Source organism: Mus pahari, chromosome 7 (assembly GCF_900095145.1).
Source record: "Mus pahari chromosome 7, PAHARI_EIJ_v1.1, whole genome shotgun sequence".
Lineage (NCBI taxonomy): Eukaryota > Metazoa > Chordata > Mammalia > Rodentia > Muridae > Mus > Mus pahari.
The window spans coordinates 29,889,051-29,907,991 of record NC_034596.1 but is presented as its reverse complement, the minus strand read 5'-3'; the positions used below and the strand labels follow the sequence as shown (position 1 = coordinate 29,907,991).

Here is an 18,941-nt window from a genome sequence, read left to right as displayed (position 1 = left end):
CATGAGCTTGTCAAGTTGCCAAACTTTTCTTCCTTTCCTATTTAAACTTTACTTTCTGTGGGCTTTACTGAAGAAGCAACATTTTTATTTACTGATCCAGTTCGTCTTTCAAGGATAATTCGCAACTCTACTCCAGTCACTTGGGCAACAGTTCGCCAGTTCCCCAGCTGCCACCAAACGCGGCGCCCTTCACGACAGAGCACGACGGAGCGCCCGGAAAGCCTCTGCCTCTCGGGCCAATCGCGCTGCTCCTCGGCGATGACGTAGCTGTTGCGCAGGCGCAGGGTGGGGAGACCTTGGCTAAGTCTTGCCAGGCGTTCAGCGGAGGTGAAAGCCCCTGGCCGGAGGGACAGGACCGAGGGACGATGCAGAGCTGGAGTCGTGTGTACCGCTCCTTGGCCAAGGTGAGGGCCGCCCGCGCCGGGGTGATGCTGGACCAACGGCACAGAGACGCCCGCTCGTGGGCCCGGACGCCGGGAGCCGCCGCGGCCCCGCCTCTATGCCGGTTCTGTGCGGCCTCCCGAGGCAGCGGGGAGCGCGAGCCCGGGCGAGGGAGGGCCCTGCTGCGGAATGACCGCCCGCCCGCAGCCCCACACGATCCGGACGCGGGTCGAGGGGCCTGGGCCTTCACCCGGGTTCGGGGACGAGTACATCACCCTTGCCACGCGCGGCCTGCCCCTTCCTACCTTTCGCCTCATCCTAATGACCCGGGGGGTGGCCTACTCTCCTACGGCGGGGAAGTAACCTTGAGGCCCGACCGGCCCAGAGCCTCACACCGTCCTGCGAGTTCCTCCTCCGAGGATCTGTTTTCATTCACGTCTCGAAACGAGTGCACCCTGCCCTCAGCCAGGCCCTGGGGCTTATAGTTTTAATTGCAGCGGTTGGTCGTCCAAACAACTTTCCCGTTTCACCTGCCAGTTGACTGCTGCCAAATTGAATGTATGAGGCCTAGTGGCAGGGTAGCCTGAGAAATTTAGGGACAATACAGAGATGAGACTCTTCACAGCTGAGCCGTCCGCGTCCTTAAAAGTTAATGTGACACGCAAAATGTCACTGTTTTAGGGAGAAGGTGAGCTGCGTCTAACTCTCAGTACAGACAGTTCTTTGCCCCTCTTTGGTCGGCACGTCTTGATCTCAGGTGCAGAAGTTGCCTTCAAGTAAAAAACCTTGCTGCATCAGAGTGTATTGTCGCTGCCCTCCGTTGCTTACTCGCTGCGATAGGAGCTGGAAGTGTGCTTTCTTTATGTGGCCCTGGTCTTAGGAAATGGTAGGCACACTGCTTAGAGAGTGTGAGATTATGATGCAATTTGTGGAACTTCCAGAATGTGGGGCCACCACGTTGTTGGTCCATTTTCCTAGTCCAGCTTTCCGATCACAGTTGATGGCTTAAGAACATCTTTATAGATCTCATCAGTGATTCCAGAGTGTTAAGTAGATTCGTTAGGAAGCAGAATGACAGGTGAAATGAATGCCATTGAAGTACTCAAATACCTGAATTCAAAGTTTCGGGATTTTAATTAGAATACTAAACTGATCCTTGCCAATAAAATTAACTATGCTTTCTAAAGTTTTCATAAAACTGTAAGCCATTGAATATATTTTTATTAGGTTTAATATGAGATGGTTCGTTGAATGTTCATAATAATAAGGCAGACCTGGCAAGGTAAGATTGTGTAAGTTTAATATTATAGACAAAAAAGTGAAATTGGTAGGATACACGTTTGCCGCACAGAAAGTCCATTAGTATTAGTGCTTGATACATTTGCCCCAGTGGTCATCGACCTTTTAAGTTACATGTATTACTTGTGCACATGCCTGTAGGCATGAGCGTGCAAGATAGAGTACATAAAAGAATGCCAGAAAACAGCTTTTGGGAGTCAATTCTCTGCCACCATATAGTTCCCACGGATTAAACTTGGGAAGTCACCCTTGGTGGCAGGAGCCTTTAGCCAGTAGGCTATTTCACCAGCCTGTTTTAAAAATTATATTTTACTTAACAGGAAAATTTCTTTTGTCTTTTTTTTTTTTTCTATTCTAGAAAGGCCATTTCAATCGGATATCTCATGGCCTACAAGGGGTTTCTTCAGTTCCTTTAAGAACTTATGCGGATCAACCAAGTAAGTACCTGACGCCGCAGTTTTCAGTCAGGTTAGCTGCCTGCTCGCTAACCATGTTTGTTATGTAAAGGAAAGTGGATGTTAGAGTAACTTCTAGTGTTAGCGTTAATCCATGTGCTTGTTTTCTGTTGTTTGTACACCCTGTATACTACAGGAGGTGAACATGGCCAAGCCCATTCTTAAGACAGAGGCTGGTATTAAAAGGTGAACAGCACATAAGTATCCTGAGTGTTTAGAGAAGAAACTGAAAATTAAAGCAGGTTACTCGGAGTCTGGGAGAGGACGTCAGGGAAGCCTTTTGAGGAGATGGCGGGAGGGAGGGTATGAAAAGCTGCTTCAGTGAGAAAGGTCCCAGATGGATCTTAATTCAGGAACCTCCAGGAAAAGCAAGAAGACGAGGTGGCTGTGCAAAACCCCAAGGAATAAGATCAGAGAGGTCGAGGGATCCGATCACGGAAGTCTTTCTAGGCAGACAGTATGGATTTTACTCCACTGGTGATGGAGAACTGCTGGTGGGTTTTGAGTTGAGCGTTTTTATGTATTACAGCTTTTAAGAATTAATTTTGTCTATTGGGCCACATTGTGTTGGTTGTTTCAGAGCTGTGATGATAATGATGTTTGAAATCTTGAATGAAATTCTTTAAGACTACCGTTATATACAGAGAAGGGAGCTGTGGGGTGTATAATTTCCTTCTTAATGCTTTCTTGAAGTTTTGAATTTTCTATAAAAGTTAGGTGTTTTGGTTTTTTTTATAAACACTTGGACTGGGATAAATGGGTTTTTGATAAGGTTTTAACTTACAAAAAGAATTGAAGTGATACATTTACTGAGCCCATTAAAATTTGTATTTAGAAGTATTTTATTCTTTAATTTTGATTTGTGTTGTGATGTGTATACGTGTATGAGTACCTGTGTGCATACCACAGTGCAGACGTGGAGATGAGAGGACTGCCTTGGATGTCATATAACAGAATGTTAGGGTATATTCAGAGCCTCCTATTTTCAGTCTTTGCACAGGCACTTAGATTTTATGGAGTGAGTCCATGATGGTTAGCTCTTGTCTACTTGACACAAACTAGAGTCGCCAGGGAAAAGGGACTTTGATTTGAGAAATTCTACCCATCAGATTGGCCTGTGGGCATGTGTGTGATGGAAGGGTCCAATCCACTGTAGGAGGTAGGCCTGGGCTATAAGAAAGCAAGCTGAGCAAGCCAGTAAGCAGCATTCGTCTAGGCCTTCTGCTTTAGTTCCTGCCTTTAGGTTCCTTCCTGTCTTGGCTTCCCTAAGTTGCTTTTGGCCATGGTGTTGATCATAGCAACAGAAAAACAAACTAAGAGACAGTAACCTTTAATCAAGGGGTTTGAGGGGATGTCTCGACATTGTCAAATTGTAAATATAAAATTAGTATATTTTAGGATAGATGAAATAGCAATAATTTTATACACTTATATGAAGCTGAATTATTTACTCAATAACTTTTCCTCTCAAAAATAGAAGCTTTATTGGGGCAAAGACTGATTTTTCTTTAGTACCTAAGATGGCACAGTTGGTCCTCACTGCATGCTTACTGAATAAAAGAATACTGCAGTCCTGTCTGTTTCAGTTACTGTATCACAGAATATTCAGCATGCTTACCATACAGAAGAGTACCAGCTAAAATGCCAGTACTCTTATCTGACACGTGCAGGGTTAGTTTTGTTCCAGACAGTCTTAAGTTCTCGTGTCTGTCCTGCTTTTGCCACACTTCTCTGTTAGCCTTCCTGTGTTATGAATAGAGAAGCTCTTAGAAAAGTAGGAGAATCTTTTTGACACTTGACCCACTGTTTTTATTCTGCTTTCATAGAAGTGTATTGGTTGACCAGCTTGAGGAAATCAAAGCTTGTGATAGGATGTCTGTTTCAACGCTTAAGAGATGTTTGAATATTCTTATAAAGCAAATTCATCAGGCTGTGTGAGGCCCTATTCCTGTTGATAAGGACCTTGTATTCACAGCAGACACAGACTCGTTGCCGTTATATTTTCATTCACTGTTTTATTATATTCATTATCTCAGTAAGTATTTAATTTTTGTGCTAAGTTTTTTGTTTTGTGCTAAGTTACTGGCTAGCTGCTTGGATGATCTAAACAGACACAATTAAGCTTCTTTGGATTTCACAGTCTTCCTGAGGAAGACAGACATCTAACAGATACTTGTAATCATGGTAAACAGTCCAGTGGCTAAGGATAGGGATTTATGAACTCTGTATGTGGATAGGGAATGGTTACATAATTCTTTCTTGAGGATTTTATGTTTATATATATAATGACTGTTGTTACTTGTCATCTTGCCTGCATCTGGTGTCACCTAGGAGAAAAGTCTGGGGACTTACCCATGAGGTTAGGTTAGCCTTTGAAGATATCTTGATTACATTAATTGATCGGGAAAATTCATTTTAATTGTGGAGGGGATTACTACCTGGGCAGGGAATCCTAGACTGTATAAAATAGGGAAAGTGAGCTGAGATCGCTATTTATGGATATGATGTCCCCAGCTTCTTCAAGCTCCTGATGTCCCCTGTCATGATGGATTTAAAGTACCTTGAACTGTGATCCCAAATAAACTCTTTTTTAAGTTGCTGTGTTTTGTCACATCAACAAGAAAAGAAACCCAGACATTGTCTGAAGAGGGATGTACGGAAATGGGTGACTATTGTAATATAGAAGAAAGCACAGTCTATTTAAACTACTAAAAAAGTCATAGTGCTGACACATCGAAGGTTGAGAGTTGTTTTCTCAGATAGGAAGTGTGGAGTCAGTAAGGTGTTCTAAGTAGAGCCATCATAGGGTCAAGGTTATTTTAAATATCATTGTGGTTACTGGTTGGACTTTGTGGTAATTTATTTTTCTCTAATCAGATTATAAGAGGCAGGGTAATTATTATGAATATATGTTCCAAGTGCTTAGTGTTTGGACTGTGCAATGCATGCTGTCAGTATGTAGTTCTAGATAACTGTGTATATGTAGGCTAGCTAATTCTTTGCATGTAAGTGACTACTGAAGCTTGGTATTAATGGATGTGCAGAATGGGGTGGGAGATGAGATTAGAGAAATATGGAAGATATGTAGGTGCTATACCTAGCAAGGTAGAGTTGTTTGAGTAACAGACGGGGATTAACGAAGACTGAGAAAATTAGATCTGAGCTGCCTTGTCAGATCTGGCACAAGGGGTAGCAATATAGGCTGCTGCCGGAATGCGACTGAGGCTGGATGCTCATTCTCTAAAGTCTGGCCTAAGAGAATGTGGGAGACAGATCTAAGAAAGAAAGCAACATTTACTGAGTGCTTAGTACGTATTCAGCACCCTAGGTTTTTGACAAGTATTTTCTTTGGTCATTAACAACTTTGGAATATAGACATCATCACTATTATTCATATTGGTGCTCAAATAACTTGACTTTTTTTTTTAACTTAAGAATTTGAGTTGTGGGGGGCTGGAGAGATGGCTCAGCAGTTAAGAGCACTGACTGCTGCTTTTCCAGGGGTCCTGAGTTCAATTCCCAGCAACCACATGGTGACTCACAATCATCTGTAATGGGATCCAATGCCCTCTTCTGGTGTGTCTGAAGGCAGCTACAGTACTCGTATACATATAATAATACATAAATCTTTTAAAAAAAAGAATTTGAGTTGTATAGTTATTATTTGAACTTCATATACAACTAAGGTTGTATAGTTATTAAATAGATTTGTTTAAATCCTTATTTTATTTATTTATTTATTTATTTATTGGTTTTGTTTTTTTTTTTCGAGACAGGGTTTTTCTATGTAGCCCTGGCTGTCCTGGAACTCACTCTGTAGATCAGGCTGACCTCAAACTCAGAAATCTGCCTGCCTCTGCCTCCCAAGTGCTGGGACCTTATTTTATTCTTAAAGACTAAAAGTTTTTAAGGTTATGTTCAGAAAGTGAATTGTTTCAATTTAAGATTTCAGATGATGAATACTTTGGAATAAGAGTGAGTATATCATATTTATGGGAGAAGTTTACAAAATAACTTGGAGATTAAGGCTAGTGACAGTTTAAGCCATTTTCAGCCCTCAGCATTCTGTATTATCACTATAAAGGAAGGTGGGTGTTTGTGTGGTTATTTTGCAGATGAGGGGTTAAAATGAAGCATGTCAAATTATTCACCTAAGGTCACCTCATTAGTGGTTGAAAGCTTTGCTTTTTTGTGATTTTAATATAAGGTTGAAACTCAAGAATGGGATTGTATTAAATAAAAGGAAGAATACCAGAGGTAGAGTCAATAACTAGATAGTTGAGGCTAGTCAGTTTATTTCTGAACCTCTTATGTCATCCTTGCCCTCCTCATGTTATAAGGGAGTTACGTCATCTGGCATACAATAACCAGTAAGTAGTATATAACCAGGATATAGATAGGGTTCATAACCTTTTTTTATTTACATATCTTATAGCGACAAAAGTGGGATCGCAAATATTGTGCCATTTTTAGAAGCATCAGAGTACACCAGATATCTTGGAACAAAATAATGCTATATTGAACATGCTGATTATTTGGAGTGTTGTGGTAAATGCTAGTAGTTTACTATTTTATATCAATCTGTTCTTGTTACAGTTGAGGCTGACGTGACAGTGATAGGTTCTGGACCTGGAGGATATGTTGCTGCCATCAAATCTGCCCAGTTAGGCTTTAAGGTAAGATAGACCCGAAATAGAGGTTGCTTTGTTTTATTATGGGCCAAGCTGGTTTTAGTTACAAAATACTTTGCAGGTAAACACATGGGAAATAATTTTTAAAATATTTTTTAAAAAACATATTTGTCTTTGGATGTTTTATATGCATTCATGTATGTTTGGGCACTGTATGCATGTGGTGCCCACATGAGGCTAGAAGTTGGCATCCGATCCTTTGGGAATGGAGTTACAGACAGTTGTGAGCTGCTGTGTGGATGCTGGGAATTGAACCTAGGTCCCTTGGAAGAGTAGCTACTTCTCTTAATCAACTGAGCCACCTCTCAAGCTCAGGAAATTTTTTTTTTTTAACTATTGATTATTTGTAAACCTGATATTGATGGGCTTTATTGATTGTAGAAGTCTCATAGTATAGAAAAGCCAGCTATTTTTCTTCTGAAGTACTTCATTTTAGTTTGTTAATGTATTTGAGATAACAGTGTTAACAGTAAAACAATATAGTTATGTTAGACAAAAATTTTTTTAGAATAATTCACTCTAGAATTAGCCTAGTTTCTATTATTCAGATGATAAAATTCAAAAGGTTCTTTTTTAGTTTTGTTTTTTTTTTTTTTTTTTCGAGACAGGGTTTCTCTGTATAGCTTTGGCTGTCCTGGAACTCACTAGGTAGACCAGGCTGGCCTCGAACTCAGAAATCCTCCTGCCTCTGCCTCCCGAGTGCTGGGATTAAAGGCCTGTGCCACCAGGCCCGGCAAAAGGTTCTTTTTTTAAAAAAAAAACAAAACTTTTTATTGATTCTAAATGAATTTTACATCATGTACCCCAATCCCACTCATCTCTCCATTCCCTCCTCTGTCCTTGCAACCCCCTATCCCCCAAGAAATTGAAAAAGGAATAAAAAAAAGAAAACCATCTTGTGGAAGTTGTAGTGTGCCAGTGAGTCCTACAGTCTACCCTTATGTCTGTACATTGTTGCTTGTGTGCCAGTGTGCCCCACAGTCTACCCTTATGTCCACACATCTTTACTTGTGTGTCAGTGTGCCACAGTCCATCCTTCTGTCCACATAGCTTTACTTGGTCAATGTTAATTGCAATGAGTCATCGGTCTGCTTCTAGGCCTCTGGCTTCTGCTACTCTATCAGTACTGACTCCTCACTGAGACTCCTCTCAGATAACCTGTTGTTGCCCTGTGTCATGGAGATCCTGCAGCTTTGGATCTACAGGATTGGCCCTCAAAGGGTACTTAGAGTCTGAAGAAACACAGATTGAGTAGCTTACTTTACAGTCAATTAAGACATATATTTGGAATCCTAGTGAAATAAAACATGCATGTTACCTGTTATTAAATAATGTTCTCTTTGATTGTAGACAGTCTGCATTGAGAAAAATGAGACACTAGGTGGAACATGCTTGAATGTTGGTTGTATCCCTTCAAAGGTAAGCATGTGTTCCACACACTGCAGAGAGTGCATTGTGTTAGCTGCTGACTGCAGAGGTGTAGTGAATCAACTTGGTAGTCTAATACAGTTCCTTAGAAGGTATCTGAATATGTTTATACTACTTTTTTTCTATGTAAGTCTTCTAGTGCTGACACCCTCCTGAATGTCATATATTCTGGAAGTTCTTCCTGTTCCAGACTCTTTTGTTCTGGTCTTGTTTTTGTTTTCTCTTTAGCTTTCCATTGCTACTGAAAAGATAATTAGTAAAATTTTTGTTCTTAAAATTCTTGCCTGTGAAAACAGGTCCCTTTTAACCTGCCACCTTGAAATGTGTTCTTATTGTTTTACTTTTAAAGAATATAGCAGCTTTGTTTTGTTCTTTATTCTTGTTTGCCTATGATTGTCTATGACGTTTTATGTCAGTATTATTTATCTTAGGTTAATTGTGTGAGAAGGAAAGATGAATTTGTATGGTAGTATGTACTATTTTAAATAGAAATGTCATTTTGAAAGTGCTTTCTTGTTACAGAGCCTGTTTATGCATATTTGGTAAATTTGCCTTACTTCTTTTAGGCTTTATTAAATAATTCTCATTATTACCATATGGCCCATGGAAAAGATTTTGCATCTAGGGGAATTGAAAGTAAGTATACCTTTTATAGTTAGTACCATATGTACTTGACCCTTCTTGGTAAATACTGATGTGTGTGAACAGGTATTTATTGAAGGATAACTGAGATAAAAATCTTGAAATTTGGAGACATTTATATAAGAATGTTTAGTTCAGACTACCATCACAGCTCCTATGCCTTTTTTTGTTTTAGGGGGTGGGGTGTCAGTGAAGAGTCAGTTTTTATTTCCCTCATAACTTGGTAGATTCCTGATTGCTGTGCTGTTGCAGGTAAGATTGAAAGGAGAATGGATAGTGGCCACCTGAGTTGTGAAAAGAGCAGAGAGCGGGAGCGGGAACAGGGAGAGGCTCGAGAGAAGACCGTTCATGACATTGGCATGGAGTTTGCATTGTCTTCAGTTACCATGTCTTTAGGGGTGCCAGTTTTATCCCTTTTCTCCAGTCGTAAGACAGACATAATGCACTTTGTGGCATTCTTTTTACAGAAGTAGGTTTCTGAGAGAGGCTGTGTAGGCAGGCCATTCAGTGTATGTAGATGATGTGTGTATGTTACAGCAGGTATGTCACACTCTGTGAAAGTACCCTGATGTTAGAAGACATAGGAGTGTCAGGAAACATGTAATATAGGCAAGCTTTTCCTGTTAGCTTGGTGGCCTTTGTCAGTCAGAAATGTTTAAGAGTCTGTCTGTGTGTTGGCTTCATGGACTGATTGCTGTGTCTCTACCTCTGCAGTTCTGTTGAATTGAATTACATTGTTGCTTTAATGTTCTGAGTTAAATGAATTTAAAACCTAGTTAAACTCATTATGCTTTTTTATATTTTGGAATATTCAAATATATACTTAATTTTTTTTTTTTTTTTTAGTTTTTTGAGACAGGGTTTCTCTGTATAGCCCTGGCTGTCCTGGAACTCACTTTGTAGACCAGACTGGTATCGAACTCAGAAATCTACCTGCCTCTGCCTCCTGAGTGTTGGGATTAAAGGCGTGCGCCACCACGCCCGGCTACTGGTTTCATGAAGTTTTTAACCTTTGTTTTTATTTATAACTTCAGGTGATGGTCTACTTTGTTATTTTTATTTTATCTATCTTCCAGACTAATAACCATCATAAAGTACTTGTAGAATGTGCCACAGTGAAATAGGATGTTTCTGGTTTGGACTGCATTTTTGGCACCGATGCACAGTGCTTGATAGGTTCTGTTCTTTTGACCGGATGGTGTGGCTTTACTGGGTGTGGTCATGACAGTCATTAAGTTTTAGAAGTTAATGCTATCTTTTACAAAGTTTTATCAACATTAAGATGAATATTTTCAGATCTTGGGAACTATCACATATTGCTTCCAGAGTTTAAATAATGAAAAGATTTATTTAACAAATTACAGTACCAGAAGTTCGCTTGAATTTAGAGAAGATGATGGAGCAGAAGCATTCTGCAGTAAAAGCATTAACAGGGGGGATTGCCCACTTATTCAAACAAAATAAGGTTGGTGTCCAGTGCTCAGATCTGTTTTATTTTACATATACATGAAATAATTGCTTTGTGCTAATAGCCATGTTTTATGATCTTGGCCTGCTATGGGATATTGATTTAATTTCTAATAATACTAAAACATTTAAAAATTAATGTAATGCATTTATTATAATCGAAACCCTATAAAGAATAAAAACCAAAAGAAAATCCAAAATTACACTACCCTAAAACGCCTGTCTCTGAGATAGTGTTTTTGCTGCTACATGCATTGTATATTTTTAAGGAATTTTATATTCTGTATTACCTAGAGTATTGTTCCTGTTACTCCTATCAGAAAAACATTTAAACATTGTGAATTGGTAAATATTACTTTATAAAGGTTGTTCACGTCAATGGATTTGGAAAGATAACTGGCAAGAATCAAGTTACAGCTACAAAAGCCGATGGCGGCACTCAGGTTATTGATACCAAAAACATCCTTGTAGCTACGGGCTCAGAAGTTACACCTTTTCCTGGAATCACGGTATTTATGCTTTCTGATTCATCTCTTACAACCTAACAGGTTTTTATAAGTTTATCCTATTTATAAATGCTGACTGAGGGCTGGTGAGGGCTGGTGAGATGGCTCAGCGGGTAAGAGCACCGACTGCTCTTCCTAAGGTCCCAAGTTCAAGTCCCAGCAACCATATGGTGGCTCACAACCATCCATAACAAGATCTGATGCCCTCTTCTGGAGTGTCTGAAGTCAGCTACAGTGTACTTAAATATAATAAATAAATAAATCTTTAAAAAATAAAATAAAATAAATGCTGACTGAAACACAAATTTGGCAACCATTTAGCATTGCAGAGTTACTTCTCATTATTTTGTAGTGATTGTGATAAGATATAGAACACTTTATAATATATTTGTGTTCAACATAAAGGTAAGCAGGCATGGTGGTGAGTGTCTGTGATCCCAGCATTTGGGAGGCAGAGGCAGGAAAGAAAGATTGTTATGAGGTCAGTGGTCAGCAGGGTTAGCAGCCAGGACTACACAGCAGCCAAGACTGTCTCTGTCAGTGATAACATTTCAGAGTAGCATTTTGAATGCTAAAGAAGTTGTGATATATCTATAGATAGCATCAAAGCAAATAAATGATGCAAAATTTTATTGGATGAGATCAAGATGATGTCATACTAGGTTTTCACAAGTAATTCTGATTGTTGTTTTTGCCCTTTTTATAGATTGATGAAGATACTATAGTGTCATCTACAGGAGCTTTATCCTTAAAAAAAGTTCCAGAGAAGCTGGTCGTTATTGGTGCAGGAGTAATTGGTGTAGAACTGGTAAGAAGGATTTTCCTTTTCTTGCTGCTTTGTGATTGAAAGGGACTTAAAACCTCTTCTTGGAGGCTGGAGGGATAGCTTAATGGTTAGCTGCACATACTATTTTATCAGGGGACTCAAAAGGACAAGATTGGGAAGGTTTCAGGTAGCCATCTCAAAAGGGAGAGATGGCTCAGTGCTCAAGAGTAACTCTTGCAGAGGAGCTAGGTTCAGGTCCTAGCACCCACATGGCGACTTTCAACTATCTATGGCTCCAGTTCTAGAGAATCTCTGCCCTCTTCTGGCTTCTGAGGACACCCAGCATATACGAGGTGCCCAGACATCCATTCAGGCAAACACCCATTTACATAAAAACGAGTCTTAAAGCAAAGCAAAACAAAAAACCTACTTCTATTTGTTGTTGTTTTTGTATAACATGTCAGGTCAGTCATTGAGTTTTGCTTAAAACTGCCAGTAATAACAGATACACCTTTTCCTCCAACATAACTTATTTAGGTAAATCATTAGTCTTTAGTATGCCCTTTGTTTTCTCATCATTTCTGAGCATTGAAACTGGTCCCTCTCTTTTTTTTTTTTTAATCTGATAACCCTTGACATACTGAAAAACAGTCCTCTTCTGCGACCCCCAGGGTGCTACCTGCGCCTGCAGGAAAGTAGACCCTTCAGATTGGTGCCAGCCTGGCTGAGGAGCCTTTGTTTCCCTAGCTGAGTACTAGTCTCTGCCATGGCCGCTTCCTTACCCGCTCCTGCTCTACCTTACTGGCACGCTGTCTCCTACCTTACATGACTCCTGAGTAACGGGCAGGAGAAAGAAAGCATGGGCTGGACAGGGCTCCTCACCTCATGCTCATGCTCCAGGTTTGAAAGTGCCTTGTCTCATAGTTCTTCTGTTCTTCCTGCTCCTGGGAGTAGCGTCTTCACCTCCTTCGTACTTCATAGCCTTCTCAGTGACTCGGTTCTGTGGTGGTTGCTTCTCTTCTTTCTTTAAACTTGGTCTACTTTCTACCTGCTGTTCTCTCCCTTTTAATGAGAGAAGGTCTCATATAGCCCTGACTAGCCTAGAACTTGCTATGTAGATTAGTCTGGCCTTGGACTTGCAGCAGTCTTCCTGCCTCTGCCAGCTGAGTTCCTGTTTATTTTCCTTTTGATTTATAGTTGAACATGCCTCTGTTTATACCTAGGTACCACACATGCTCAGGTGCATTTCCTTGCAGACACATGCTTATATTTATGTCAGTCAGCCTTCTTGTGAGAGAGAGAGAGAGAGAGAGAGTGTGTGTGTGTGTGTCCGTCCGTGTGTCCGTGTGTCCCCAGTTACCTTCTTTTCTTTTTTTCCATCTCGTGCAGGATTTACATCTACCTTCTGGTTTATCTTTTTATTTTTTATTTATTTATTTTTAAATGGCTTATTCAGATTTCTTTTTTTTTAATTGAGATTTTCTTACACGCTTATATTTTCATAACATCCACCCTCCATTCTCTCCACTCCAGATTTTCCTCTGTCCCTCCCACCACTTTGCCCTGTCACCTTCGTGTATTCTCTCTAAACTCACTGAATCCCTTTAGTGCTGTGTGCATGGGCGAAGGCCATTTTCTGGAGCATGGATAGCTTTTTTGGTACTCCATTCCTGTAGAAAACGTAACCTCTGCAGCACCTTCTCATCTAGGGGTGGGGTTTTATCAGCCTCTCCCTGTCCATGCAAAGATGATGGTGCTCTTAATCTGGTACAGGTCTTATACATGCAGTCACAGCCACTATGATATGAGTTCCTTGTGTGCAATGGCCCTGCCATGCCCAGCAAACACTGTTTTGCTATGAATGTTTGATGGCTCTTAGAATCTTCCTGTCCCAGTTTCTGCAATGATTGCTGAGCCTTGGGGGAATAGATGTGCCTTGGGGGAAGGGATTTAGAGTTGGGCACACCATAGCCTCTTATTCTTTCTGTATAGTGACTATATGAATGTTTCTGTGTTAGTCACCATCTACTGCACAAAGAGGCTGCTGTGATGAAGGCTGAGGGTCATTAATCCAGGTTCAGGGCAGGTCCTGGGTTTACAGCTGAAGCAACTTGCGCTGAAGCCAGGGCAAGATCAATATCATACTTCTTTAATCTCAGGATCCGTGTACTTCTCCTCTGCCTTAGACGTTCTTCTCTCAGTCAGTGCTATAGTTGGTTTCCTTCATTCTCCCATGTAAATGTTACTTAGATGGAAGGAAGCCTTAGATAGCATCCAATCATGCTATCTAAGCTGGCCCTGGATCTGTTTTCTCCTCTTCCTTATAGCTCTTTATGATCTTCCAGCATGAAGTTTATGTATTGGCAGTTGACTTTCTCTACCATAATTGTAAAGTTCCCAGGGACACCAGATTTTACTGTTTTATAACATATGCCTAATGGTCACAATGGATCTGGCTTATAGTAAGTAAATGTGGAATAGATGACTAATAGATAATCTTAAACGAGTTTCCTTTTAAATCCCAGAACTTCCCCTAAATATTGCAATATTTGAGATAATTAGTAAATGTTGCTATGGAAACTTAGGTGATTTATTTTTCTTAAAAATTAATTTTAGGGTTCAGTTTGGCAAAGGCTTGGTGCAGATGTGACAGCAGTTGAATTTTTGGGTCATGTGGGTGGAATTGGAATCGACATGGAGATATCTAAAAATTTTCAACGTATACTTCAGAGGCAAGGCTTTAAGTTTAAACTGAATACAAAAGTTACTGGTGCCACCAAGAAGTCAGATGGAAAAATTGATGTGTCGTAAGTATGATACATTTGTTTTTGGCAAATCACCCTTGCTTATCTCAAAAAGTACTCATTTTCAGATTAGTAAATGTAGTCTAAACTTTTTATAACTCAGAATCATCTTAATGCTTTGTATTACACAGTATTGCCCATCAAATTAGCCAGTTAAAATTTATGAATTAGTTGATGCTAAAAAATTTAATCATATAGACTCATTGTGATATTTTTCATTATATATATTCATAAAATTTAAAGTCCCTTGTGTTTAGAAAATCTTATTTAGCATTGTTAGAACATGGGGAGTTTGATGGTGGTTTACTTAAGTTAATAACATGTATCTGATACTCATTAAATATTTACCTAATGTAACAAAGTAACTTCACAATCAGACAGTTGGAAAGAGGCTTGAACATGGATCTTTCTGAGATCATTGGAGTTTTTTTTGAAGTCCTGGGGACAAAACCCTAAAGATGTCATGCATGCTAAGTAAGTTTTCTACCACTATGCTCCCTTGTCAGCCATGAGACTATGTTCTTACCACTGTGTTACACTGCCTGGTTTTATGACATTTTAAAAATAAACTTTTAAGAATTTGCATGACTTGTGTGAATAATGAAGTACAGACACTAGAAATGCCCTGGCTCCTTTCAGCTGCTGATGTAGGACTGTGTTTACAGCTCACACTGTTTGTTCTTTAGTGTCGAAGCTGCTTCTGGTGGTAAGGCTGAAGTTATCACTTGTGATGTACTCTTGGTTTGCATTGGTCGGCGGCCCTTTACTCAGAATTTGGGACTAGAAGAGCTTGGAATTGAACTAGATCCCAAAGGTAGAATTCCAGTCAATAACAGATTTCAAACTAAAATTCCAAAGTAAGTTGAATAATTACCTATGTTTTCTTTTAAAAAATGTTATATGCATGATATTTTTGACTCTTTCTAAAGATAAAAACGATCCATGGTGAGGCAGGTATGTTGTAAAGAAATGTCTAGCATTTCTTCCCTAGCAACTTGCTCAAGGTTGTAAAAGTAATAGTGATAAAGACTGTTTTAATCCTTTCTAATTACTAATATCATACTTAAAAGTATTTTATTTGCTATTCAACTGTCGATGTTATTTAGAGATGAAATTTTGCTCTGTGGTCTAAGCTAGTCTTGAACTAGATTCTAGTGATCCTCATATCTCTCCCAGGCTTGAGAGTGTTGGCATTTTCAATAATTACAAATTTATTTTAGATACTATTTTGAAAATAAGACTAAATTAAATATAAGTAATTGAATTTTTATGGCTCAAAGATTAGATATTTAGCTCTGGTTTCTAAAGAGCTGCATTTGATTGACTGTACTTTTTGGTGACTTACTAGTTAGACCTATGCTTCTGTGGTATAACTAAATTTCCTTTGACATGCGTTTCTTTTTCCTGGTAGTATCTATGCTATTGGAGATGTGGTTGCTGGTCCAATGTTGGCTCACAAAGCAGAAGATGAAGGCATCATCTGTGTTGAAGGGATGGCAGGCGGTGCTGTGCACATTGATTATAATTGTGTGCCATCAGTGATTTACACACACCCCGAGGTTGCTTGGGTTGGCAAATCAGAAGAACAGTTGAAAGAAGAGGTAATCCTAAGGATGGGCAGTTTTACTCCATCATGGGATTTAAACTAATGGCACCAGTGACTAGAAAACATATCTTTGCCTTTAGTAACTCTGTAGAACATTAGAGCTTATGTATATTTGGCTTTGGAATACAGCCAAATGGCATTTATATTTGCTTACATTTCTTTCTATACTAAATTTTATTCTGTGTGCCCTGAACAATTACTTTCATGGGATTGTCTTTCCTAACATTTGGGAGATGGTTTCACTAATGCGAACATACTTATAGAATGCTTAATATATGCTCTCATTTATGTTCTCTCCAGGGTATTGAGTTCAAAATTGGAAAATTCCCATTTGCTGCAAACAGCCGAGCTAAAACAAATGCTGACACAGATGGCATGGTGAAGATTCTTGGACATAAATCAACAGATAGAGTGCTGGGAGCACATATTCTAGGACCAGTAAGTATTGCAGTCAGAGGAACCCCAGAAAGATCTCTGGGAATCATTTCATAGATTGACTTTGGTACACTTGTTGTCTCTACTCTGCTATTGCTGATTTGAGAGAGTTCTGTGCATTGCTCTTAGCAAGGTACCACAACAGCACTGGCACAGTCTCGCCTACCATATCACCCGCTTGCACACTGCCTATTTACCACTAGTGCCACGAGTGATGTTTGACCACCTCAGACTGTTGGGATGAAGCCTCGCTGACTCTGGTCTCACTTTGCTCCGCCTTCCCTACCCTTCTTTCTGACTTCATCTTTCTGCTCCTCTTCTTCACTCATTAACTTTTTTAATTTTTATTTTATGTGTAAGGGTGTTTGCCTACATTCATGTTTGTGCACAACATGCATAAAGTGCCCACAGAGGCTAGGAAAAAGCTTTGGATCCACCGAGACTAGAGTTGTGAGCTACCATGTGGTTGCTGGGAACCAAACCTGGGTCCTCTGCGAGAGCAGCCAGTGCCATCTCTCCTGCCGCACTCTCCTTTTCCTAGCAGGCCAGGCATGGTTTGCAGTTTGGGGCCTGGACACATGCTTAGTGTGCTCTTGGTGTAGACCACTCTGCTTCCCGACTTTTGTCACCTCCTGAGGAAAGACCGAGATATCACTGAGTCTGAAGTCTATTTCCCTGCTGTGTGGTAGCCAGTAAAGTTAACAGTATCTAAGTTCTTCCTGTGACACTTCTTATGACTTAAAACTCACTGTTCATATTTACTTTTACAGCATTAGGGGAGAGGTGCTATTTTTCAGTCAAACATAAACACATAAAAATAGCAAAGTGGCTTCAGAGCTCAAGCTTCTCCTCTGTTACATTTCTCCTAGTGTTTTCTTGACTGGGAAACTTTTCTGACTTTTCTTCAACCGTTGTGATAATAGAAGTTTAGACAGATTTAAACTGTGAAAGCCTAAAAGCCTGAAAAAATTTTTTTAAATCACAGTGAGTTATTTTTGCCTTAAAAACATAATTTTTCATTTCAAGGGTGCTGGAGAAATGGTGAATGAAGCTGCCCTGGCATTGGAATATGGCGCTTCCTGTGAAGATATAGCTCGAGTCTGCCATGCGCATCCGGTAATTATTACCAATACACACATGCTTAATGGCTACCCACGTTTTCTTTTGATCCGTAACTATTCATGTTTAACTGTGAACTGTTCTCCCTTGCAGACCTTATCAGAGGCTTTTAGAGAAGCAAACTTGGCTGCAGCTTTTGGCAAACCAATCAACTTTTAATTGGAAGATTGTTTTTGTTTTTTTTTTTTTTTTAAAAATCTGGAAGCTTTTGTCAACATTACATTTTTGAACAGGATAATCTCCCAGTTCCAAGAATTTGTAGGATGAAATTATGAAACTTCTGGAAGGTCTTTAGTAGGTTTGAACAGAATGGAATAACCTTGTACCTATATTTCACATTATCTTGTTCCAGTGCATTAATGCAAACAGAAAATTACATATAGAAGAAGCCTGGAAAGTTTTTGACCTGTTTTCCTACTGTCTACGAGATTCAACTTCACTGAATTAGCACTAATAGATTTTACCTCTAATTTAGTGGAGGTGAATCTGTTGACAAGGAAGGAGCTGGAGAATACATGAGAACAACTTGAAGAAAACTGGCAAAGTTTTTTGGTTTTCATATTGGAAACGAGTCCGTGACTAGAACAAGATTCAAATATGTACAAACAACTTATGTAAATAAAAGTGATTGTCTCTCATTTATTTAACTTCCAAATTCCTGGCAGTTTAGAGGTAGTTTAAACATTAAAGTTATAGGTCTATAAGTCTAAAGGGCATTCAGTTGCCTAAATGAAGATTTTTATCTACAGAACTATTAAATGGAGACTTATGATTATACCAGGGAATGAAGATACCAAAATAAACATGTCTTAAGTATTTATTTACTGGTTATTCTGAGTGTATATTAAGATTGGTCTAATTCTTAACTACCTCTGATCACCTTTTAATTGTTCCATCTGTAGCACTGAAATGTTTTTACATTGTACAACAGTATTAAGGTATTTGTGTTGTCATTGCCTTTCATTTGTTCTACAGGTAATTACTAAATGTTTAACCTGTGCTTTAGGAGGGGGAGTGTAAGGGAATCTCTAATATGCTGTATTTTTCTATGTGGATTTCCTTGGCTTAGTAAATGGTCGATTGTAATTTTTTTTTTATGTTTTTAACCTTAGTAAATGGCCATTTTTTAAGAGTGCTACAGATTATATTTTTTGATGTTATTGAACATCTAAATGTTAAAATGACTAAGTATCTCAACAAAGGCAATGAACTAAATACTAGTCTAGTACTTTATATGTTACATCTAAGTTTTTCATTTCAGATTCGAGTACCTCCTAAATTGATAAGTACTTAAAAATATACAAAGGTATTCACTTGACTGCAACTTAAAGGATATAGTTTT

At 39.3% G+C, this 18,941-nt stretch overlaps 1 protein-coding gene across 1 annotated transcript; it reads left to right on the top strand.

The window, feature by feature from the left end:
• Window positions 1–257: 257 nt before the first annotated feature.
• Dld (dihydrolipoamide dehydrogenase) lies at window positions 258–18,417 on the top strand. Its single transcript, XM_029540804.1, has 14 exons — window positions 258–404; window positions 2,039–2,117; window positions 6,732–6,811; window positions 8,177–8,245; window positions 8,821–8,890; window positions 10,261–10,361; window positions 10,729–10,872; window positions 11,576–11,677; window positions 14,252–14,442; window positions 15,126–15,296; window positions 15,851–16,040; window positions 16,346–16,483; window positions 17,507–17,596; window positions 17,693–18,417. The coding sequence occupies exons 1-14, from the start codon at window positions 366–368 to the stop codon at window positions 17,756–17,758; spliced, it is 1,530 nt and encodes a 509-aa protein (XP_029396664.1). The 5' UTR covers window positions 258–365; the 3' UTR covers window positions 17,759–18,417.
• Window positions 18,418–18,941: the final 524 nt, after the last annotated feature.